This window comes from Empidonax traillii, unplaced genomic scaffold (assembly GCF_003031625.1).
Source record: "Empidonax traillii isolate 1590-97213 ecotype Southwest subspecies unplaced genomic scaffold, ASM303162v1 scaffold752:size306384, whole genome shotgun sequence".
NCBI lineage: Eukaryota > Metazoa > Chordata > Aves > Passeriformes > Tyrannidae > Empidonax > Empidonax traillii.
The window spans coordinates 61,075-84,952 of record NW_020955945.1 but is presented as its reverse complement, the minus strand read 5'-3'; the positions used below and the strand labels follow the sequence as shown (position 1 = coordinate 84,952).

General features: G+C 49.4%; 3 protein-coding genes across 3 annotated transcripts; all 3 read right to left on the bottom strand.

The window, feature by feature from the left end:
- Positions 1 to 759: 759 nt before the first annotated feature.
- On the bottom strand, positions 760 to 3,585 carry CALHM2 (calcium homeostasis modulator family member 2). The gene is made up of 2 exons (XM_027900827.1): positions 2,785 to 3,585; positions 760 to 2,701 (listed from the first exon to the last, which is right to left on the bottom strand). The coding sequence occupies exons 1-2, from the start codon at positions 3,325 to 3,327 to the stop codon at positions 2,285 to 2,287; spliced, it is 960 nt and encodes a 319-aa protein (XP_027756628.1). The 5' UTR covers positions 3,328 to 3,585; the 3' UTR covers positions 760 to 2,284.
- A 5,294-nt stretch (positions 3,586 to 8,879) lies between these two features.
- On the bottom strand, positions 8,880 to 11,292 carry CALHM1 (calcium homeostasis modulator 1). Its single transcript, XM_027900819.1, has 2 exons — positions 10,744 to 11,292; positions 8,880 to 9,347 (listed from the first exon to the last, which is right to left on the bottom strand). The coding sequence occupies exons 1-2, from the start codon at positions 11,290 to 11,292 to the stop codon at positions 8,880 to 8,882; spliced, it is 1,017 nt and encodes a 338-aa protein (XP_027756620.1).
- Positions 11,293 to 16,721: 5,429 nt separating this feature from the next.
- Positions 16,722 to 19,563, bottom strand: CALHM3 (calcium homeostasis modulator 3). Its single transcript, XM_027900833.1, has 3 exons — positions 19,277 to 19,563; positions 18,128 to 18,383; positions 16,722 to 17,183 (listed from the first exon to the last, which is right to left on the bottom strand). The coding sequence occupies exons 1-3, from the start codon at positions 19,561 to 19,563 to the stop codon at positions 16,722 to 16,724; spliced, it is 1,005 nt and encodes a 334-aa protein (XP_027756634.1).
- Between the last annotated feature and the right edge of the window lie 4,315 nt (positions 19,564 to 23,878).

Here is a 23,878-nt window from a genome sequence, read left to right as displayed (position 1 = left end):
AATCCATTCTCAAACATTATGTGTCTTGCTCCTTCAAAGGAGGAAAGGGAAGGAGAAGGAACCAGAGTGGAGGTGGTTCAAAGGAACAACTAGGACTGTCAAGGAGAAAGGCAAGGGAAATAAAGGAAGTAAGAAGAACACTGCTTTGTTCTAGCAAGTTACCTTGTGTCTGCTGGCTGTGTGGGGGTGGCGTGCGCGTCTGCATGTTCGCACTCGAGGGCCAGTAGGAAGAAATGCAAATGAATTCTCTTTCATCTCAATTTAATGCAATTTAATTTAACTCCCATCTGATCGTTTCTGCAGATTAGTTGATGGTGAGGCTGGGAGCCAAGCCTTCCCACAAATGCAAAGGAAATCTATAGAGAAGCTGAACAGGGATCCTGGGATGCCTCACCCATTAAGCGGTTGTTCCAGCCTCCTTATGTCAGGGAATACCCTCCAGCTCTTTCTTGCAAGGCACCATACTTGTAAAAAGGTTTCTAAATAATTTTCTCTCTCTTCCTGCAATTGTGTATCCTGATGTACAAGATTTGTGCTGCTCACTGCAAGAATAACTAAAAAGCCATGTTACTAACTTGTAATATCTGGTAATACTTGAAAACATTCTAGGATCATCTGGATAGGAGATGATCTGAATGTTTAATAGAAAGAAAAAACAAGTTCCCAGTTCTTCAGTTCAAAGAGAATGTTAAATTATGCCTTTTGTGCCACTCTGAAAAAAAAACAAAACTCAGAAAGGAATGAAAAATAACTCTCATTTAATAATTTATTTAAAATCTGTTTGTGTGTAAGCCCCTCTGAGTTCTATGGGTTTGAGCAGTTTTTGTAACAACTTAAGGCTTTTTGGTAAATGGTACAGTGTAAAAGGAAGTTGTACCTAAACTGAAACAGTACATCCAGGAAAAACAAATTTCAGTGTCCTGCCAGCTCTTGAAATGGTGTTGTGTACATGGGGCTGACCCTTGGGAGAAGAGGGACTGTGCAATGCTGAAAGAGCAGCCTTGAAGCCATAGTCACACTGTCATGGTGAGGGCAGTAATTTTACACCTTTCTGGTTTTGCTTTCTCAGAGTACAGCCAAATCCATAAAAGAGGCCTTCTGTTCTCAGGGACCATTTAAGGCAGTGGAAAGAGTTTTAGAAAATTCAGTGGTAGAAAGGTAAGGAGAGGGCTGATTCCCTATTCTGTTCCTGCTTTCCCTCGTTGTTCTAGGGCTGCAGTCCCAGTGTAGCAGATGGGTGTATGCCATGTGCTTTTTTGGCTGGCAGCTTTCTTATCACACTTCCCCTCCAAGAAAGATGCTCCATTAATACAACTAACTAACTACAGTTATGTAGTATATACACCATGTATATGTTTATTTTACACATATGTATATGTTTATTTTACATATATGTAAAACTAATTCTGGTTGAGGTCATCCTGCAACTTGCAACCCAAGAAAAGACAATTTATCCAATGGTTGGATGAGATACTCAGTGAGCTGCAGACAGTGGTGTGGCTCACTGTAGCGATTCCTCTCAGCCTCCACCTCGCCCAAAAACTATTCTGCTGATGGTGCCTCCTATGGGTTTATAAAATGGGAGTGACCATTTGGGCTCATTAGTGATTGTTAGGCACTTCAGTAAGAACAAAGGGAGTTTGGTGTCCTACCCAAATTTCAACTTAATAATTACAGAGTGCCTTTCTGAATACCAGGAATATCAGTGGTTCCTCCTGCCTTAGTCTTTCAGTTATTTGGTGTGTGGCTATATTACTGATCCCCCTTTCCACAGGAATTTACCATTTCCCTCTTTTCCCTGTACTGTAAAGTCTGTAAAGTGCTCTGGGCCTGCCTGTGTAAGAGGCATTGCACAACTGCGGTAAGAAGATACCAGTGTTGATAAAACAAGTAGATGTGTGGGGTGGCTGGGGCTAACTCTGCCATGGGGGAGGCAAGTGGGACTGCAGGAATCACAGTGAGAAATGTTGTGCCCATCTCTCACTCCCGAAGGCTTCTGCTGGTGCATCAGATGGGGTGCACTGGCAGTCTGGAGGTGAGGGCTGCATCTGCTCTTCGTTCATCTGTGTCTCTAGGAACAGCAGCGAGACTGTTGTCTCTGAGGGAGGGGTTCCCCAGCTCAATGTATTGCTTATTACTCTATACCTTGAGGCTGTTGATCCCTGTTTGCCTGCTGAGAGAAATAATCCTGCCGGGAGGAATGTTCCCAGTGAATCCTTCACTGTGCGCTGATTCGGAAGGCCTGCCAGGCAGTCTGGGGAACCACTGCCAGCACCTGTCTGTCTTAGGAAGCCAAAAAGAGCAGTTCATGGCCTTCTGGGGTCGGCCCATTCCCTTCCACTCCTTTGGCCCATTTGTGGAGCCGGCTGTAGAGGGGGAAGCCCTTGTTCTCCCGGTAGATGTAGACACCTGTGATGGCATTCCACTGGGGGCTCGGCTGGACGCCCTCCACCGGGAACTCCTGCACCAGCTCCTTTTCCTCCTTGTCCAGCGCCACGAAGCCAAAGAAGTGCTTCACATTCTTGGCTGCCAGGATCCTGGAGTGGACCTCAGCTGTGCGTCGGAAGAGCTTGTCCTCATTGGAGCGGTACTGGGCCCAGTAAGCCTCCTGCCGGTAGCTCAGTGGCGAGCAGCAGTGCTTCAGGCACTTAGTGAGGAAAACCAGGACTGCGACGATGCCAATGAGCAGCCAGCCAAAGAGCTGAGAGAGAAGAGAGAGGCTGCGTTAGGACACGGCAAGGTGGTCTTACCCACTCCATGTGGCTTTCCCCCTGGCGTGCCTACCTGGGACTCGTATCTCAGCCTCCGTGTCACCTCGTCCCTGAACTTGGTGAGGTTTGCTGGGACATCCCTACAGGGGAACCTGGCCAGCACCTCAGCCCCGTAGTCAGGTGGAAACTTGTCCAGAGAGGATGGCTTGACAAATTCACTGAGGGCACAGATGTAGGCTTCCCCTCTTAGCAGTGAAATGACCGACCAGGTAACGGGTGCCACAGCTGCCCGGCCCATGATGGAACCAAAGAGGAGGAAGGTGGCAGCGGCAGAGAAGTTCTTGACACCACGCTTGTGGCACTCGGCCACTAGGTTCCAGGTGTGGTTGTTCCAGATGACACCGATGAGGAAGAGGGCCAGGGCTGGGACACCAATGGCAGCCAGCCCATAGATGTAGTTGCGGGCAGGGGAGCAGGGGCAATGGAAGGCAACGACTGAGAAGAGCTCCTCACTCCCCACTGTGCCCAGGGCCACCAAACCATTGAAGATCATCACATCTTTGCTCTTGAAGAACAAGGAGAGGAAGCGGAAGTTCTCAGCAATGAGGGCAGCCATCTTGTCCCGGGGATGAGAGGAGGAGTGTGCTGCTGTGGGGGTCTGTGCTGGCTCACCTCCCAGCACCGAGGATCACTCCAGTGGGAGGTAAAAAGGCCTTGTGCCAGCTGATGTGCAAGGTGCTGTTCCAGGAGCAAGTCACCTTCAGTGATGTCTCTTCTCCTACCTGGTGTCCCAGCCTCTGGAGCTGATTGCTGATGCCAGAGATACTTCAAAGGGGGCTGAAAAGGGATTCAGCCTAAGCAATATGTGAAACCTCTCACAGCAAAGGTTACAGGTGGGACATCTGTTTCTGTCCCTGTCATTTGCATGGTTGTTGTCTTTCCATCTCTTTGGTTTTAGTCACCTCCCACAGAGGCAATTATTGTCAGCGTTGCTGCCGGACTTTTGATGATCTCCCAAACCTACAATGAAGGAGGACACCATGTTACCGGGAAAACTGGACCAGAGCACTGGCATTAGGTTAGTGTCCCTAACCCTGCCACTGACTCACACTAGCCCAGCTGCATGTGGCACGTGGGTGCTGGTGCTGCACTGCCTTGAAGGTGCTGTGTGTGGCTTTTGCCTCCCTCTTTAGACCTGATGACTTAATATTAATTAATGGGCAAAGTTATGTGAGGGAGGCAGCAAGGGGTGCTGTGAGACAGCCCAGGAGATTTGGGTGTAGAGAGATGGGAAATGAGAGACCCAGGCAGGAGCAGCCTCCACTGAGAGGGGTGAGGGGATGCTTAAGAGCTGTTGCTGACAGCTTTTCTGGGAAAGCAGAGCTCATCTTGATGACCCGGGATACAAACACCAAGTGCCGATAGAGCTGGGACAGCTATTATGTGGGAGTTTTTGCTAGGATTAGGTGTGGCAGGATGATCTCCTCTCCCACAGCTGGTTGACATAATCGTACTCCCTTGTCCCGGCCTGCAGTCCCAGCTCAGAGTCAAAACTGCTGCCCTGAAATTGAGCTCCTCAGCCAGCACACCTCAGTGCCAGGCATGTGCTTCACTGCCCTTTGCCTGTGTAGCTTCCCCCAGCACAACACTGGTTGTACCCCACTGCCTGGGCTGCAGGCACTCAGGACCAAGGGCACGTGCCCTGATTCTTTTGAAGCATAACGCAATAACTGGGGAATGTATCCATGCTCTCTGCAGTGATGTCCGTCCCCCCAGCCCGCTTGCAAGATAGATTTAATTAAGTTCTTAGTTGACTTTCCGTCTGCACCATATCCCCACAGGGTTTCATCTCAGGAAGCCTCAAGCACCTTGCTAGCTCTGGGAACCCTCACCTGCATGAAAAAACCTGCTGTCCTCAGGGGAACTGCTGTCACCAGAGTTCGCTGGAGACAGGAAGGATCCAGGCACCCCATTACCCATCTGTGGCAGCTTGCAGTGTTGGCAGAATTGGCACACATCTGGGGCTCCCAGGGAGCCCGACTCACAGCAGGGCTGCCCTGAAATCTGCCCCAGTGCCAGCATCTCCCAGCTGGTATGCACATAGCAAGGCTTCCCTGGGCCAGCCCCAACTGCAGGGGCGAGACTTCAGGGACATTAGTGCAGAAGAGACAAAGGCACCTTAATCCTTATGATCTCTTGTGCAAGGCTTTCTCATGCAGTGTGCTTTCACTACTGTGCCTCAGTTCATCTGCTGCCCTGACAAATACTGGTTTACCCCCTTCTGCCACGGGGTAGCGAAGGGGAACAGGGGCAGAAATTTGGCCTCTGTTCTTTGTTGTGTCTAACCCATGGCAATCCCTTTAAAATCACACTGAGTTCCACTTCAAACAGCCCTTAACATCTTCCCGCAGCTTCCCAGTTTTCCATATGCAAAACTCCCTCTGCAAAGGAGACAGACCAGCTGAAAACTGCCACCACTTGGTGGGGAGCCAGGCTTCCATCTCCAGCTGCCGCACTTAGTGGAGCACCATGTTTGCAGCCAGATGCTAAAACCCCAAACTTGTAGTTCAAGCCCCTGTTTATTAGCTACCCACAAATAATCCTGATAAACACAGCCCTGTGACCTTCCTGACAGAGCCTAGTAAACAGCAAAGCAAAAATCAGAGGAGCTGGCAAAGGGAAGTATGCCGTTTGGGGGGGGCTGGGGGGGTTACCCTGCCTCTGCTTGGTAGTTATGGTCTGGGAAGAGGGTTGGGTAGGAGGGGAGGGGAAAAGTTGCTTGCAGCAGATAATTTTTTAGCAGCCTCTGTTAAAGTCTTTCCCCAAAACATAGGAAAACAAGAAGAAATAAGGTCACTTACTTGAAGAGTTGTTGAAACCAGTTCTGGAGCCTTCTCAGCCTCTCACGTGGTTTTTGCTCGGGCTCTGGCTGTGGTGGGTTCCCAGCAGCGCACGGGGCTGTGCAGAAGTGGGGATGCAGCTGCGGCCGGCTTGATGGGTGAAACGAACTCTTGTGAAAACAGCCTTAGGAGTTTGTTAAGGCTTCCTTATTCAGTTTGAAACATGCCCTCCGCTTTTGGGAGGAGGGAGGAAGTTGTACTTGGGTGGGGCAAAGAGTGGCGCTTGGATTCTGCTGCGTGCAAGGCTGAGGTTGTGCCTTTAAAACGAAAAAAAAAAAAGGAAAGGAAATGAAAAGCAGAGAATGAGTCACTGGAAAAAACTCATCGCCCTTTTTCAGACTCGCGGTGCAGCTGTGCAATGGCTGGCCGGGATGGCTTGGAGTTTTCTGGAGAACAGGAGTGTTGAGGCGCCTTGCTGGGGTGCAAAGGAGAAATGGGGGATCCCCCCAGCCTGCGGGGTGGATGCAGCCCCATGGTCCCCAGGGAATGCCGGTGGGAGCCACACTAAGCAGGCAGGGGGAATCCCGTGGTCAGACGAGAAGGGGCAGAAACTGCTGCTTTAGTACATGGGAGCTGGCTGAGTGGGCAGGGAAGGCACCTGCCTGGCTCGGTTTTCGAGAGAAGCATGAACCTGACATCACGCTCTGTGGAGTGGCCAAGTTTTGCTTCCCACTACCCAGGACTGAGCAGTGGGGCTGCTGCAACGGGCTGGGGGCTGAGCAGGGCCGGGGGCCCACGTGTGTGGGGCTGGGCACAGCCTGCTGTTTGGCGAGCACGATGCATTCCTGCCCAGCGCAGCTTTTCTGTCCTCTGCTTCCTCTCCTTGAGTGATGCCTGCACCTCGCTTTCTCCTTGCATTGCTCCCTCCTCTCTGCCACCTGTCCCTCAGCTCCAGCTCCTGCCCAGCCTTTTGCAGAGGCCAGAGGCCCCCAATCTCCTTCCCCAGCCTCCTTGTCATCTTGTCCCCGGGGTTAAACTCTGCCCTCCCCAGAGGATGTCTTCAGCCCAGGCAAATCTTCAGCAACACCCACGTTCCTCTCTGCCTGGAGCAAATATGGGCTTGGCCCAGCGCTGGCAGTTCAGATGATGGGATTCTGGACCAAGTCCTCCTTCCTATCCTCAGATCTGGGGTCCTCAGGCGGGTTTTTGCGGCTCCCAGTTGTTTGGGTGTGGTGCACCCCTTGGCACTCCCACACCTCCATGCTTGCCTGGAGCTGGCTCCCTGGCTTGATGGGGACCCTGGGGCTTGCTCCACACTCAGGGTGCTGCTGCTAAACGGGCTCAGCACTTGGACCCCAGCCCAGCTGAAATACCAGAGGCCATGTCAGGTTACCCAGGGTCTCCTTCCAAAGGCAATGAACCACCTTTCCCAAAATCCAGCACGGAAAGGACAACCTACCTGCTCTATGACAACTCTCTGCAACTGCTGAATCTGCTGAGTGGGGGCAGAGCTCTAATCCTAAAAATCTGAATTAAAGGTCCCAAAGCCTCCCTTTGCAAATGCACGCTGTTTATTTTGGTACCTTAGTGGCTGTGCCATGGAGCCTGCCATCCCTCCATGCTCCTCGCCAGCATGGGGACTCAGAGAGCACCTTTCTCAGTGAGCCACGAACAGCACTGAACTGCAAATAATAGGAGTGGAAACCGCCTTTATCTTTTAATCTCCTTCGCTATGTAAACCAGGTTGTGTGCCTATTAATTTCAGGGCAGGTGCCTTAATTAAAGTTTGGGGTGTGAAGATTAATGACAAAACTGTGTCACGCTCCTTTCTCTTGGGAGTTAGCCAGATTCAACCTGCCCTTGACTATGGGCTTGCTAAGGCACTCTCACAGCAGAAAGGAGAATTTCCTCGTCATTTTGGTCCTTTGTTCTCCCCTCCCCACAGCCTCTGTGGAGTAACACACTGATAATTAAGGTTTATGCAAATGACAGTCACCTCAGTTACCAGCCAGTCATAATAAGTTGTTTGAACAAGAACACCGCAGCAGAAATTTCAAGGGGATGAGCGTCTTAGAAGGGACGCAGCAGGGGTAAAACTCATCCCTCAAAAGGGGTTTTCCTTCTGCATATTGGCAATAAAATCAGGGCGACTGGAAAACACTCTCCCGGGCTGCGATTTCCATAGTCACATCAAGGGCCTGCATCCCATCATTCCCAGTTTCTATGGAAATGGGCAGCCACCTTGTATTGCGTAGGTTTGGCAGTACCTTCTGGCTTCTCCTCTGAGCAAAACACCCCAATTCGCATAACCCCAGCACCTCGGGCTTGGCCTGGGGCCCTCACAGCCGTTTTCATTGCATCAAAGTAAAGAAACACCAACAGCTTTTGTAAATAGCTTTTATAAATCCTGTGTCTGAGCACACAGAGCTTGAATGGTAAGCCTGAATTATTTATTTTGCTCCTTAAACAAACACCCAGGTGGTTTTTAACAACAGTCTTTTGTCAGGGAAGAATCCAGCAAAAATTATAAGAACAAACCGTCCTGAGGCAGATTTGTGGCAGGATCTCAGCCTGGCCCACTCCCTCCTCCTTCCACTGCTGCATGATAACTGTTCCCCTTGTCTAGACATTTCCTTCAAGGAGCATCTCTGTGGACTCCTTGTTGAATAGTCCCTATGACACTAATCATGCTGTTCCTGTCACATGTAGTGGCACATGGGATATCCCATTGCTTTGGTCAAATTTATTTTAAAGCTTTTCTTGGCCTGGAAGCTGTGTGTCTGTGGGGACGTAGTATGTGGAAGAATGTGTAGAATAGGAAGACATTCAGGGTTTCGTGACTTGGCAGGAGAAAGGGGCTCCCCCGGCTTGTTTCTCCACCAGGGGATTTTTAATACTGCCTAAACTCGCATGCGCTTCTCAGTGCCAAGCACATCGTAACAGAGAGGAAGTTCTGCACATCTGGTTGTGTCTCTCTTGGCAACCACAACAACAACACCAACCTGGTGCTTGGTGGTGTGGGACACAAGGCACATCTGACTACCACACCCCCACCACATCCCCTTCAGCATCCCCAGGGCTCGTCCATCATGACTTTGCATAGTTGTCCTGCTTGGCACAAAACTCATTGCCTGAATTACCGATGCTGTGGGATTGGATGTGAGAGGAGATGGGATCACACCAGCACCACTGAGGGTTTTGGGTGCCTGTTCCCCTGCAGCTGCTGTGGTGCTAGCTCTTGCCTCTGCCTGGCTTGAATGCTCTGTCTGTCCCCTCTGCAGCCCATCTCCCGGAAGTGCAATCTGCCTCTACATAGTCCTGCACCCCCTCACACCAAGCTGTAGTAGGCAGCTGTCTCCCTTCGGGCTGTGGAGGAGTGCACGGGGGGCTGCCCTTCTCCTGCCTGGCCGTTTCCACTGGGGAGGGCAGGTGGGTGAAGGTGTAACGGGGGCTTGCATCTGTGCCAGCTCTTCAGGGCTATGTTCATGGTGCCCTGGTCAGTGATGCCCAAGAGCTTCTTGGAAGCTTCCCCAGCATCCTCAGGGGTTTTCCTGGGCAGCTGGCAGCGAGCAGCCACCAGGTCCGTGCTCATGCTCTCAAAGAACTGCTGGATGCAGACCTTGGCAAAGCTCCTGGCATGCTCCGCACATGTCTCGTCGAATAGCTTGCGCTCGATGTCGATGTAGTGGGACCAGTATCTGCTCTTCAGGAAGGCGGCCTGGCTGAAGCAGGGCCGAAGAGATCTGACCAAGAAAGCCAGCGTGGTCATCAGCAGCACAAAGCACCAGCCCAGGGCCTGCAGGGATGAGGGGGAACCAGACCCGTCACAGACAGGCAGAGCACGTTCCTGGCACTTCCCACCAGCCAGCAGGAGCCCCAGACTGTGAACAAGCCTGGCTCCCCTTTGGGCTGTTTGACATTCGGTTGTGTTTACATTCCAAGCTGTATAAGGAGACCCTGCGTACCACATTAGTGCATCTGTGCTGAAATTTTGTTCAGTGCACCCACACAGGCAGCACCTCTCCCTTCTTGCCTTGCAGAGCATTATCAGGCAGTGACCATAAATAACACCAGGCTGAATCCTGCACGCAGCCCTTGGTCCTGCCTCCGATACGACCGCACCTCACCTGGGTCCAGGACAGTCTGTGTCCTCTGACTTGCAGTATCGTTCCAGATACTCCGTGTTTATGCATCTGTCTAACTCTTTTTCTGAGCTGTTGGACTTAGTAACATCTACTGTGAGCGAGCAGCAGTGACAGCTCCCCTGTTAATGGGGTCTGACAGGAGGGGTGAGATGAGGGCACAGCCAGGACCAGTCTGTCTTGTTCACCATCAGTCTTGGCTCAGGCTGCTGCCAGGCTGTGCAGGCAGAGCTTGTGAGGGTGAACCCCACTGTAAATGCAGCTCCCTAAAAGAGCACCTGAGAGGGGGGTATTTAGGTGGCACCTCTTGTTTTGTAGCTCCCAATGTTTCTCAGCAGCAGGTAATTGGGCTCTACCCAAGAAAATCTGCTTTGTGTCTTTGGAGAAGTCCCTGGGGCTCCATTTCTCTTAAATGGGATAATAACCCCTGTCTGCCCTAAAGAGGTCAGGCAGAAGAACTGCTTTTAAACAGGAGTACATGAGTGACAGGTGGGTCAGAACATCCTGTCTCCAGCATGGCCAGAAGCAGAGGGCTTGAGAGGAATTAAGCATAGGACAAACAGTTAGTGGCACATCTTCATTTGTGGTTCCCTGGGATGGTTAATGAACACACACTGGCTATTCCCATGCAAGTGGCAGAGGCAAGTGGCATAGATGGTTATCAGCCCATTGCTTGCACATGTTATAATAAGAAGCAAGAGCAACTGCAGGCAATGGGAGAGCCTGCCAGCTACTGAGTAACATCCACATCAGCTCCTGAACTTGCTCTGAATAAATCTCTGCATATACTGTGTGTCAGTGCTCTGCAGCCTCAGGCTGCCCAGGCAAGAGGAGATACCAAATTATCAGGACAACCTACAGCTGCAGCCTCTGCACCACACTGGAGGCATAATTCTGCAGAGCTGAGCCTTAACACCTTGTACCCCTGTGAAATCACCAGTCTATCCTTCTGTAGCTTGATTTCAACAAGGAGATTCTGTCACAGAAAGCTAAGGCTGGCAGTGCCTAACCCCAAACCACCAGCGAGGGCACTGCCACAATGCCTCTTACCTGTGAGATGCAGCGCAGGTACCTGACGGCCGCTTCGTTGGCAATGAGCTCCTGTCCATTGTAGATCTCCTTGCAGGGGATTCGGGCAAGGACCCGCTGTATCTCCCCTTGGGAGAGGAGGGGGTGGCTGGCATTGCCCAGGGTCTCCACGGGCACAGAGGTGCAGAAGGCACAGGTGATGCACTTGCCATCCAGCAGTGTCACCGAGACCCAGACAGCGGGGGCGATCATGGCCCGCTGTGCCATGGAGCAGAACATGTAGCGCAGGACCGCCGGGTCCTTCCCTCGCTGGCCCTGCGGGCGTCTCCACTCCTCTGCCAGCATGGAGATGTTGTTGTTCAGCACAAAGCCCAGCAGGAACAGGATGAATGGGGGCACCAGGAGGATGCCCAGCCCATAGGCCATGTTGTAGTGTGGCAGGCAGGGGCAGTTGAAATCAAAGGCTGAGTACATCTGGGTGCTGGCGAGGGCCATGATCCCGCAGATGCCGTTCATGAAGGACTCCTGGTTGGACTGGAAGAACTGGAAGATCATCCGAAACTTGTCCATCTTCCCTTGATTCCTCGTCCCACTAGGGTCCAAGCTGTGGCCTCAGTTTACTTCATTCATTCAGGTTTCCTCTTCATAGATGGGCATCACCAAGTCTCTGTGCAGTTCACTGTTTCATTCATGCACTTTTACAGCCCTAATACTTAAAAATAATTTTTTTGGATGATTTTGCTGATTGCAGAAGTTTAGAGTTTGTTTCCTCCTGCTCTTCTTTGGATCTATGGGACCTGGGTTGTTTCTGGTTTGCAAAACCTGATTTCGTTCTTCCCCACATCCCCATTTCTGCAGTCTCCCAGCCACCAGTCCCCTTGGCTGGAGGGTGCAAGTGTTATCCTGGCTGTGTCCTCCCCAGAGCACTCTGTGCCCTGGGCACATGTAGAATTGGTTGATTGGCCTCTGTGAACCTGTTTGCAAATGCAGGAGATGCGTGCTCCTCCCAGGACTGAAAGGAACACCCCACCTCTGCAGTGCTGGCACACACGGAAAAGCGGGATGCCAGAACTTCCCCCCTCCCTCCACGTCTGCATTGCCTCAGCAGCATCTAATGCAAACACCTTGCAGGTGCCTGCCAGCCCCCTCTTCTGTACTTGCTTCACTGGGAAATACCTCTTCTGTTTTATGCTGAAGAATGAAGGGAAAGGGAAAAGTAAAAGCAGAGGAAGGAGATGTAAAGCTCCTGGTGCTCTGTATCTGTATTGCCGAGGTCTGTTAGTGGCTCCTTTCCGTCTCACAAACATCCACATTTCAGCCAGACACTTGTAGCTTCATTTTTGACAGCCCTGTGCCCTCAGGACTTGCTAAAATATCCTTCAAACCCTGGCTCAAATAGTCTGGAAATATCTAGAGTAACATAGTGCTTGTCCTGGTTTTGGGAGTGGAGAAAAAAGGGCATCAAAAGGAGAGAGGGCTGCAGGGACAGAGACTCTGCAGGTGGATCCTACTGAAAGCATCTGAGCCCTGGGTACCTCTGCCTTCTCAGGAGATGCTCCCTGCACAGTAGGGCTCTGAGAGTCATGCTTTTCCCCTCAGATTTCTTCTTTTCAACCACCTTTCTGAAGGGCTTAAGTGCACTTTGCTGTGAAGGGCAGTGATGGATGCTGAATGATTTTCTTGCAGTTACCTCTTGTGGGTATAGCCCCGACCCCTTGATGAATTCTGGATGTGCAGAAACTGGGAACACACCAAGGATGTGTAAATCCTGCCAGTGACTGCCCTGGCCCAAGGGCAGCTGCTATTCCCCTAAAGGACCATGTTTCCCAGAAGTACCAGATCACCTGTAGGCATGGACTGTGCAGAACCCTTCTTGCCCATCAGGTCAGCAGGTACCAGGAGCCCTGGGGGCTGAGGGTGCAGTGGAGCTGCTGTTCCTCTGAAGTTGAATCCCTCTGGGAAGGTCAGAGCAAAGGACTACCTGAGACAGCAATGTGCATCCATTCAGCAGGACAGGCTGGGATTTGGCTATATGCCTTGGCCCGAGGCTAAGGTGTCTAAGGGCACGTTTCCCATGCCTCCAATGCATGGTGCAGTGAAAACTCATTGCTGTCAACTCTGCAGACCTGGGGGCACACTTGCCAGCATAGATCTGACCAGGCAGATTCCTCCCCAACTTGCCAGAACTGAGGCAAACACTAATGTCGTGATTGCTTGTGGTTAGGCCAGGCTTAGCTCCTACAGCACAAATCTAAAAGAAGTGGATGGTGTTGGTGGTGTTCTTCTGCATCTCTATTCCCAGTTCACAAAGCAACCTTGGTGCACTAGATTGCTCCCTAAAGCTGGCCAAAAGATGGGGGATTACTGGGACTATGAGTAGCCATAAAACAGGTGGTTGCAGGCAGTCCAGGCACCAACTGTGCTGTTGACATGAGTAACAAGATACATCTGTCTAAATGGACACCAGCACAGCTGCATTGGTGGCTGTGGGACATGTCACCAAGGAAGGCAAGCTGCACACAAGGGTGGATGGCACACGGGAGGAGCTTTTCCTCAAGGTTTTGCAGTTTGTCAGTACAGAGGTAGGAAGCCAAGCCAGGTGTTTTGACCATTAGTCAGCACTGAAGTTTCTGACGTCTCCCCTACACCGGCCCTGGGGCTCAGCTGATAATGCCGAATTCACCCTACAATGACACCACAGAGGTGAGAACAAAGCACGTGGGTAATACCTGAGCAGTCTTAGCTTTGCCTGCTGTGGAGAGGTTAATTGCATGATCTCATCAAACGGGAAGAGATTTTGCTGCATGAATATAGATGAGGCTTATTGTATTGTTAGCTAAGAGCTCGGGCTGGCTTCCCTATTCACCCGGTGAGTGACTCTTTGAAGGGCAGTTCACATCAAAGCCTGCGTGAATCAACCTTGTAAAAAGCAGAGAGCTTTTTGATCTCTAGGAAGACTCTGCCTTTCATTAAACATGAATGAAGGGTCTGAGCCTGCTTGGTGTGCAGCACTAGCAGTTTTCACTGAAGCCAGCAATAAGTCAGTGGGAATCATAAAACAGCCCATAGAAGCCAATGCCTGGATCTCTCTCTCCATGTTGCCTTGTTAGAGACGACTTTGTTTCCATGAACTTCCCAACAGCAAGTTCACTCCAACTGATTTGCAAGAGAAGGCAGAGCTGACGCCTCCTCTCAAAACCCTAACCTGCTTGTGCTTTGGAAACCAGGTCCTGGAAGAGATGGTACATGCCCAAGTTCCTCCTTCCTTGGGGTCCTGCACCTGAATGCCAAGACAGAGTCCAAGCTGTGGAGTTAAGGAGGGTTTTGCATGTCCCAGTCAGTGTAGGATATAGAGAGGAGGGACACGAAAGCAATAACAATTCCCCTCAGGAGAGTTTGGGAAGTGACTAGGGAAATGTCTTTGCAGTCATCCCTGCTGTTTCACAGGCTCTCAGCAGATGAGGATCCCTGAGGAAGTCAGACATATCTGTAGGTCAGGCACCAGAATAGCCCTGAGAGACAGAGCTGCTGAAGTTTGTGAACAGCCCTCTCTGCCCCAACTTCCACAGGAGGGCACATACTCTTTTGTGTGGCTTGTGGGAAGGGACCTCTGGAGATTGTCTGGTCCACTCCCACTGCACAAAGCACATTCAGGGTCACATCTCATCAGGTTGTGAATGTTTCTATGGATGATGGTGCTCCAGTCTCTCCAGATAGCTTGTTCCATCACCCTCAAAATAAATGTTTTTCCTCTATTTAAATGGAATTTCCTGTATTCTGTGTTTGTGCCTGTTGCCTCTTGTCCTGCCATGGAGTGCCAGATCCACTTTCCACAAAGGAGAAGAGTTCTTGGGCTTCAGAAGGAAATGCAGCATGGGACTCAGGGAGGCTGGGAGGAATGGACACCCATGGCCCCATCCAACTGGAGCTACTATGTGATCAGACTGACCCTCCCAGAAGCATGTGAGCCTTTGTAGTCCTGCAAAATTTGTGGCAGCACCCATTAACCCTCCTGTTTTCTCCCTCCTGGTACAGATAACAAATCTGTTCCTCTTCCCCTTTTTTGCATTTCATATTTTGTGGCCACTCTTGGATGACTTAAAACCTGAGAACATGGAAAGCAGCATGCAAAGGGAACTGCAGACCTCTGCTCTAAGCAGATTAGGAAAATAGCCAATTTGACTAGTATGGAATGGTGAGTCCAAACTGAGTCACAGCCTCAGATTTGTGATATCGTGTCTGATAAAAGTAAACTAGAGACAAAATTCAAAATGCAATGCTGATTTCAAACGAGAGCTCAGAAGTTCCCTCGGATTTAAAGAGCTCCTGGTGGGAAGACCACTCTTTTGTTTCCCAACCAGCATGGGCCACAACTGGCTTTGTGCACTCTCTGAGCACATCCAAGAGAGCTCAAGGATTCAGCCAGATCTGATTTTGCTATGCAAATAAGAAAAACTCTGCAGCCCGTCTCTCTGTGCCCTGCAGCTCCTGACTGGGTCTTGGATGGCAGAGGGATGCAGCTGCCCACAGGTGGGCCATGGAGTTATTTGGCCTCCCAGTGTTTTGCCGAGTACCTCCTCCTTCTCTGACCCATGCATATAAACATCCTGGGGAGAAGATGACCCACCTACCAGCAACTTCACAAGTTAACTTGGGAGATTAATATGTGTGTTTTCATTTTGATCCCTCATTTTGGATTTAGTCCCAAGGTGTCTTTGCCTCTTTCCCACCCTCTTCTTTCCACCTGGAAGCCCTGCTTGTCCCATCTATCCATGCATGCCCAAGAAGACATTTATTCTTCAGCCTCCTCCTCACAGTCCCTCCACCTTGCACCCCTTGCTCCTAGGAACACAGAGAACATCAGTGTAAGGCTCAGCCTGGAGGAATAGATGTGTCTGTAGGGGGTTAGTTTGCGGTAAAGACTTTATTGAATCCAAGCAGCAACACTGGACAGAAATCTCAGTCACACTGGCACGACGGTTGGCCCCATGTACAACAGGGGCTGAAAAAGGCAGGTAAGAAGATAATCAGCATTAGAGGCTTAGAGATAAGGTTACAACCAAACAGTTTTTAACTCTGGATGGAAATGCCCAAATAGGTGATGCAAGGATGATCCTTTGGGTAGATTGGTTTGTACTTAAATCTAGCAGGAGGGTGTTTAAAATCTTTGTTCAGACTTCTCGGGCAGAGTCAGGGTGTCCTTTTAATGGCTCAACATCAGTGCTTAGAGCAGGTACCTGAACCCCAGCACAGTCCTGTGCCTCTGGATGTGTTAAGCAAAGCCTCCATCTCCTTTGCCTTCTGCAAATCTAACCCAGTCCAACCCAGGGACACTTATTCAGGGGTATCTTCAATTCAGGTTGTGCTGCTCCACGAATTTCAGTGTGTTGCCACATTTTATTTTTAAAATGCATGCAAGTATTGATGTGTTGTTAGAGGGAGGCAGAACAGTTTGGCAGCTGGGTTGGGAGGCAGCCAGAGCTCTCAGCACATGGGAAGATGTTGGAGGTGGTTTTGCCTTTTTGAGTAAACATGTTGGTGTGGTACTAAAAGAATTGCCAATAAAATAATTTCTGAGTCAGCAGCGCTAACCCTCTGACCCAGGTTTCACTGGAACGAGCAGGAGCTTCTCACACCTCTGTGAGGCTGCCACTCCAGTAGGTTTGTGTACATAGCCAGATGTTGCTCCCTTGGTTAAATCCTTCCTAAATCCAGAATGGTTTTATTGCAGCTGTAAGGAGCTGCAAACTCTCTAATATGGCCAAAGTGCCACACAGATCCCTTGGCTGAGAAATGTCATTAACAATAACCGAGTCCAGGACCTTTGGATCCTCAGAGTGTGTTTGTTTTGGAGGTTTCGCTAAGCATGCCCTGAAGTGGAGCCTTTGGAGTTGGGGTTTTAGAGGAATGTGTGATCATCACTATCATCTGCCCGCTGATCCTTGCTTTGTGCAGAGGCTTGGCAGGGCTCCTCCAATGTCTGCAGGACAAAGCCCTCTTTACACATTGGTGTGCTGGGGAAACTTGGAGCAGGTGCAGGGGCTGTCTGCCCAGGGCAGAGGGGATCTCTCTTGCCCCAGCAGATGTCTCTGGGTTGCCTGACTGACATCCAGGGGAGGCTTATCATAGTACCATGTTTTCAGAAGTTTGTTCACCTGGTCCTGATCTGTGATGCCCCAGAGAAGATCTTCCTCTCCTTCATCCCTCTCTCCCTCCCTAGGCAAGCTGAAGTTGTGCAGTTTGATCTCTTGCCGCATGCTTTCAAAGAAGTGGAGGATGCATTTGTGAGCAAAGAGACGGCTGTGTTCACAGCAGGTTTCCTCAAAAATCTTTTGCTCCATGTCAATATAGTTGCTCCAGTGACGTGCCTGCAGAAGGGTGGCCTGGTTGAAGCAAGGTCTGAGCCAGCGGGCAAGGAAAGCTGCTACGATGAGGATCAATAAAATGCTCCAGCCAAGTGCCTGGATGATAAGAAAGAAGATGTGGGCAAGACAGACACAAGGACAGGCACGAGCTGTTTGCCTGTATCAACAAGACAGGAATTTTGTGTGGCTGGAGGGGAGATGTGGCATATCTGGACTCCCGTCTTTGATCTGCCCCTGAAGTCCAGCACCCCATACTGCACTCAGAGGTTTGGTGCAATCTCATTCCAGAAAATATAGGATATTTATCTGTCCATCAATTGTTCAGTAAGGATAAGTGTTTGCAAAGTTAGCCTGGAGCAGACAGGCACTTGCTTTGAGCATGGGAATGCCCCAGGGAAAGGGGACTCCTTTGGTTCTCCAGTGAGATCCTCATCTGCCACCTACACTGTCTCCAGGGTCCAGGAGTCCTCACAGCAGGGTGAAGACAGCCTGGACTACATGCAGCTACCTTTGGTAAGAGGGAAGAGCTTGTTTTCAATGACCTCCCACTGATCCCCATCCCTGACCTGGCACTCCTGTACCAAGGGGAGAATCCAGTGAGGGCTCCTCTCCCCATCGTGTCCTGTTCTATCATTCCTGAGCAAGCTGTTTTCATCTGTCTATGCTTGCACTGTCCTTAAAACAGCAGGTTCTGTCTCCAAGGTTAGAAGTTAGAAAGAACTTCTGACACTGGACAGTGCCTTAGGAGACATCTACATTCCTTGCATCCTGCTTTTTGTTATTTGGGTTTAGAAGCTGCTGGTTCTTCTAGAAAGAAAGTTCTGTTAGTTAAACCATATGTTATTTCCTTCCTTTTCCCCACCTGAGTGACTTGAGATTATCACTGAGGGTAGCAGTCCTTAAAGGCATAAAGAAGTACAGAGTAGCCTCGCTCCCAGCCTGACCATGGTGAAGTGGTGACAAATGGAGGAAGAGCAGGAGCAGATGCCACATGCCTGGGCACCTCACTGACATGAGGGACTCTGCCAGCGGTGACCTACCTGGGACCAGCAGCGCAGGTACCTGGACACTGCCTTGCGTGACGTGTTGTTCCTCATGAGTTCATCGTCCTTGCAGGGCACTTTGGCCAAGAGCTGCTCCACCTGCACTGAGGTGACATTGGCAAAGCCCACAAACTTCTCGGGATCCATGGAGCCACTGAAAGCACAGATCAGGCATTTGCCATCCAGAAGGGTGACTATGATCCAGACGACAGGGGCAACCATGGCTCGCTGCATGATGGAGGAACACATGTACCTGGGGCAAGAGGGAGAGAGAGGTGAGTAGGGAAATGCTGGGAGCTTTCTCCTCATCCAGAGCCTTGATGAATGCAGGCTGTTCTGTGCCAAGCAGCCCTCTCAGAGCCAGGGAACTGACTTCCAGGACTCTCCCCAGCATTGCCCCAGCTGATGCTTCCTGTGCTCTGGGATCTCTTTGTTGGTGCTGCCTCCCAGTGAAACCTGCATCAGCACATGATAGTGCTCTGTGTGCTGCCTGCATTCAATCGGTGGATGGTCTCCTCATTGCATGCTTGCCTTGAATGTACACTTATGTCTCCCATGCACAGGTCCTTATCAGCTCTCCCTTGTCTTCCACATTCACACTTTCTTTTCTAATCAGTTCAGTTTCTACCTGGAAAATTCCTTTTCTCTGCAGCCTTTCTTGCTACACTCTGAGCCAACCTGTGTGCTGCATAAAACTTTGTATATAAGAGATGGAATGGGATTCTCCTCTCCCTTCCACCAGTGTAAGTCAGTAAAAGCTCAGCTGAAGGGAGGGAAACCACAAGCCTAAAGATAAGAAAATGACACAGCTTCTGCATATTTAAGTGGAAATCTTTTTGCACATGGAAGCCCCAGGAGACACCCTGTGAGTACATGACAGGGCAAGCAGCAACACACTTTCCCAGGGTGGTGTCACAAATCCAAGTGCTGAGGCACTCCCGCTCTCCTTTGCTGGAATGGGATAGACTGCCTTCATTTCTGCTGGAGTAAAGGCATTTTCCATGCCTCTGCCCCTCCAGGCTCACCGGGAAGGGTCTCCGGAGATTAGCTTGCAAGAAAATTAATTACCAGGAGGATCAAAGCTATGGAGAGAGACAGGTAAGCAGGAGGTAAAAAGAGGGATGCCACTCCCGCTGCAAACCCCACCTGATGACAGCTAGGTCCTTCCTTCTGTGCCCCTGTGGTCTCCTCCACTCATCCAGCATCACCAGGGACTGCCTGTTGAGGATGAGGCCGCATAGGAAGAGGATGATTGGGGGTATGAACATGATCCCCAAGCCGTATGCCATGTTGTACTGGGGCAGACAGGGGCAGCTGAAGTCAAAGCAGGTATACATCTTCACACTAGCCAGGGCTAACAGCCCACAGATCCCATTCATTACAGACTCCGAGTTGGACTGGAAGTACTGGAAGATCATCCGGAAACGATCCATCGTGTTGTTTTGGCAGGGGGTGCTCCTACTGGGAAATCCCTGGGCTGCCCAGAACAGCCTGGTTCCCTTTATCTCTCCTTCTGGTGCCACAGGGAGGGGGATCCAGCTCAGCCCTCAGTCAGCCAGGGCAGGAGGATGAGGATGGAGGAGATCTGCTGTGGCAGATGGATAAACCCTGTGCTGGGTCTTCCCCACTGACACACGGCTTTCACAGGTCTGTCTCTCACCCAATGCTTGCCTTCTGGAGTGGTTGTAGCTTTTCCAGGTGAGGTGATGGATACAGCCTCCAGCAGCTTTTTTTTCCGCCTTGTTTTTCATTTTCAGGGCTGTCCCATGTGCTAGCCAGTGACAGCCTCCAGTAGTGCTGGGTCCCTCCTTCCTGGAGATGGGAACTCTCAATGGAGAGCCACGGGTGGATGCCTCTGAGCTGCCCTCTCTGCTGATTGAGGGCTGTTGCGTGATTCATCAACCAGGATAAATTAGGTAAGTAAAAAGTGCTTATCTGTGTTACTGCTGCCCACCCCATTTCTCTTTGGTGAAGCATGTCCCCAACCCCTGAATGGAACAGGGGGGAGGCAGGGAGCACACACCTGGCTCTGACCACACCACATCACTGTGAGCTCAGATTTCCCTACGAAAATAGGCTGAAAGGACCAACCCTTCAGTCAGGAGGCTGTAAGAATCACTTTCAAAGCCTGGAACAGGACTCTGGGACAAAGGCTGCTCTTGGATACACATCCTATAGGTACTGTGACATTTGTAACACACTTACATGTCCGAGGCCCTTGCACTGGGGCACTTCTCACTCCCCATCAGAGGGCATAGTGCAATCAGAGCACTTGGCTCTTTTGTTCCATGGTACTGGATTGTCACCTTCCATCCATTTTAAATATCCCAGAGGCACTTCCTCTTTTCCTCTCAAAAGCTCATTTTACAGATAAATACAACTCATTTCCATACAAGGACATATTCAACATCATTTTTCTCTATGCAGCTTTCCTCTGAGAACATTTTCAGGTTTCTTTTCAGCTCAAGTTTCCAGATGGATTCAGGAAAAGCGGGGGGGGGAGGGGAAGGGTGTTATGTTTACCCATTTGTTGAAAGAGAAAGGAAACATCTCCACTGAAGTACACTTGCTGCCAGCACTGAGGTTTCTGTCCATGCTGGCTCCCATTGCAGGGCTGGTTGCCTTGATGGGATCACGCTGAAAGGGATCAGCAGGGAGGGGTACCTGTAGCTGTTCACAGGCACATACAGATGACTCACAAGGCCACAACGTCATCTCCTCCAATTCGAACAGCAACTTGTGCAGTTACCTTAATGAACTACAATTGATCCAGCCACGATATTTGTGTTCTCCTTCACCTGTGGGTGAAATGACTATTAATGTTCATCCATCAGATAAAAACCCTCGGCTAATCAGCTTATCCTTCCATTTTGCCATTATAGGGTGTCAGGACCCCTTCAAGTTGTTGTTATAGGGCATCATGACCCCTGGCTGAACTCCACAGGTGATTTTTAGCTGGGACACAGCTGGTCACGGTTCTCAACTGTTTTAATACTCAGTGGGCTTCTCATTTAATGGCTTGCATTTATGTGCTGACTCTGCTTTGGAAAGTGTTGTGCACTCTCTGTAGAGCAATTACTTTAGAAAAATAATTTTGCCTTTCCATCTCTCCTGGGCAAAAACATACTAAAGGCTAAATAGTTCCTCACAGCTCATGAAAACAGGATATAAAAGGAGTAGGAAACATCCTCTGGACAGGACAATCTACAAGGGAATTTTACTTCTCCCAAATGCGATCTCCTGGCCTTGATGTTAGTGGTCTGTAAAGGATGCTTCAGGGTAATCACTGTTGTGATGTGGGATCTCACCAGTAACTCAGAGCTGAGACACGCATTTTTTGAATTGCAGAAGAAAGGGAATATTCTTTAACTTGTGGTAAAAGACATCAGAAGCCTCTGGGGGAAAGAGAGAAAGGCCTACTGAGGTAAGTAAATTGCTAGACATGGGCAAATGTCCAAAATGATTCTCAAAACTAAGCACATTTGATTACTCAGTTCTTAGGGTGAAATGACGAGGAAACAAGGACTAAAATAATCTGTCTCCTCTCCTCCAGCAAGTGGACCTGCCCCACGTCCCCAGTAGAAGCCTAGCAGCATCTTCAGTTTATCACAGTAGAAGTTAACCTCCATTTCAACTGCTCGTGAAGAAGGAAATATACTGTATGCAGTATTTCCTCCTATGCAAACTCCTGATGGTTACTGGCAGCAGAGAAAAATTACAGCTCTCTTGGCTCTGGGGGGCAGGGACCACCTGAATCCGTGATTCTGTGAATATGAGTATTTATACACAGCTGTGTACTCTGCCCAGGCTAAGCAAATAATGAGTAATGACCATTAAATGATTAATGAGATGCTAGCAAAAATAACGGCAGCATTGTGAAATGTAGTTTGTCTCCACTAATGATGTTCTCTGGAGATTAGATATTCCTGTGTTCTGCCTTGTAACTTCATTAAAGCAGTAACAATGCAGCTGAGTGCTGGTGAGAAAATATATGGTTTAGTGATGTGTTGTTCTTCTTAAGAACTCATTATATATTGCTCTCCTGGCCATTAGCACTTTGCTTTTTGGCTTATGTGGAAGCCTCATTTTCTCATCTCTGCACTATCCCTACCCTGACCTAATTCACACCATTTCTGACTGAGAGAGCTTTTCGCAAGGCCATTTATCTTCTTGGCTTGGAGCTGTTGCTACAGTGACGTCATTTGAGATGGAGTCTCTTCTCACCTCGAGAGTGAATTAAGAAATCACGCTGATCCTTTAATATGCCAGCTCAGTGATTTTTCAGACTTTTTCTCATTTGCTAATTCTCACATATCTACGAAAAGAAGTGCAGGCCCCAGATAGCAGATTTAAGATTGCTGATGTTTAATTAGCTTTTCTTGTGTATTTTGTTTGTTTGTTTTATTTTAGTGGGGGGTTTTGTTTGTTTATTCTGGGTTTTGTTTTGTTTTGTTTTTTCAGACTCTTAAAATGAAGTTCCAGCCCTGGTGAGTTCAGAATTTACAGGCTGAAAACCACAGATAAACTTCTCTTGAGACATCAGTTTGTCTTCAGTTTGCAGAGGTGTCACAGGCTGTTTAGCTGTTTAAAAGGAAATGGAAGTTCAATGATGAAACACATCTCAGTGCCGTGACCCTGGGTCTCTGTAGCCATTGGGATTTGAGACTAACACAGTCCTTGTCCAGTGTGAGTGCTCCAGGAAGCAGACCATGTCCTTCAGTAACTGGATTAATGGCTTTTAACTCAAAATGTTTGTCTGTACTGTGTTGTTAGTTCACCAAAACCCCTCAGGGTAAGTCACATCTAAAATCAGATTCTGCCATCTAATTTTTTTGTCACCGTGAAGAGATGCTTCTGGTTAGCTGGTGCACTACTTGCAGGTGCTGGCTGCCAGGGCTCAAATCCCATGCACAGGTTGGTTTACTGTCACTCTTCTCCTGGCTGCTTTGTTGAAACGACTGTAACATAATAAAAACCTGGTTTGATAAAACCATAGGGAATATGGCTTTATAAAATAACCTGCTGATCATATCTTCATATCTCATTCAAGCTTTTTCCATGTTGACAGTCAAGAACATGTGTCATATATGAAGTCAACTTTCTGTTAACTCTTGCCAGCAATTCAGGCAGTAACCCTTTGGGGTACAAAAAAAGGATTCTTGAATGTTCAAGATGTAATCCACAGCACAGACTTCTTAGAACACTCCTGTGGCTACAGATATATTGTTATAACATGAATCTACCTGCACTGACTGTGATTGTGGTTGAATTTGGTACTTCTGGGATGCACAAACAATGATGTATGAGTTCCCTAGAGACAAACTGATTACAAATTGATTAATGTCACAGATCTTTTGTGAGGAATGATCCTATGTTTCTCTAACTTACGTGTCAAGGATACAAAAAAGTTGTAAAGATAGAGAAATTTGTTGGGAAATTCCTTTTTTTTTTTTTCCCCAATAACTTTTTTTTTTTTTTTCACTCGAGGTATTAAGCACAGCTGTGTCTTCCAATCAGGCAGAGGGTTATGAAGAAGCAGCATCCCAATATTACTGCTGTATACTCCAGTATAAAAAACTTGGGAAGTGAGTAGTTTGCACCCGGAGGGACTAGAACCAGGGGGGAAGGAAAGGAGCAGAGCAAAAGCCTCGAAACGGTGTGAGAATAGCTTTTCTTGGTGCCACACAAAGTGACGTGGCGGTGCTAGGCAGCGCGTTTCAGGAGAGCGAGCTGGTGTCCTTATGCTTA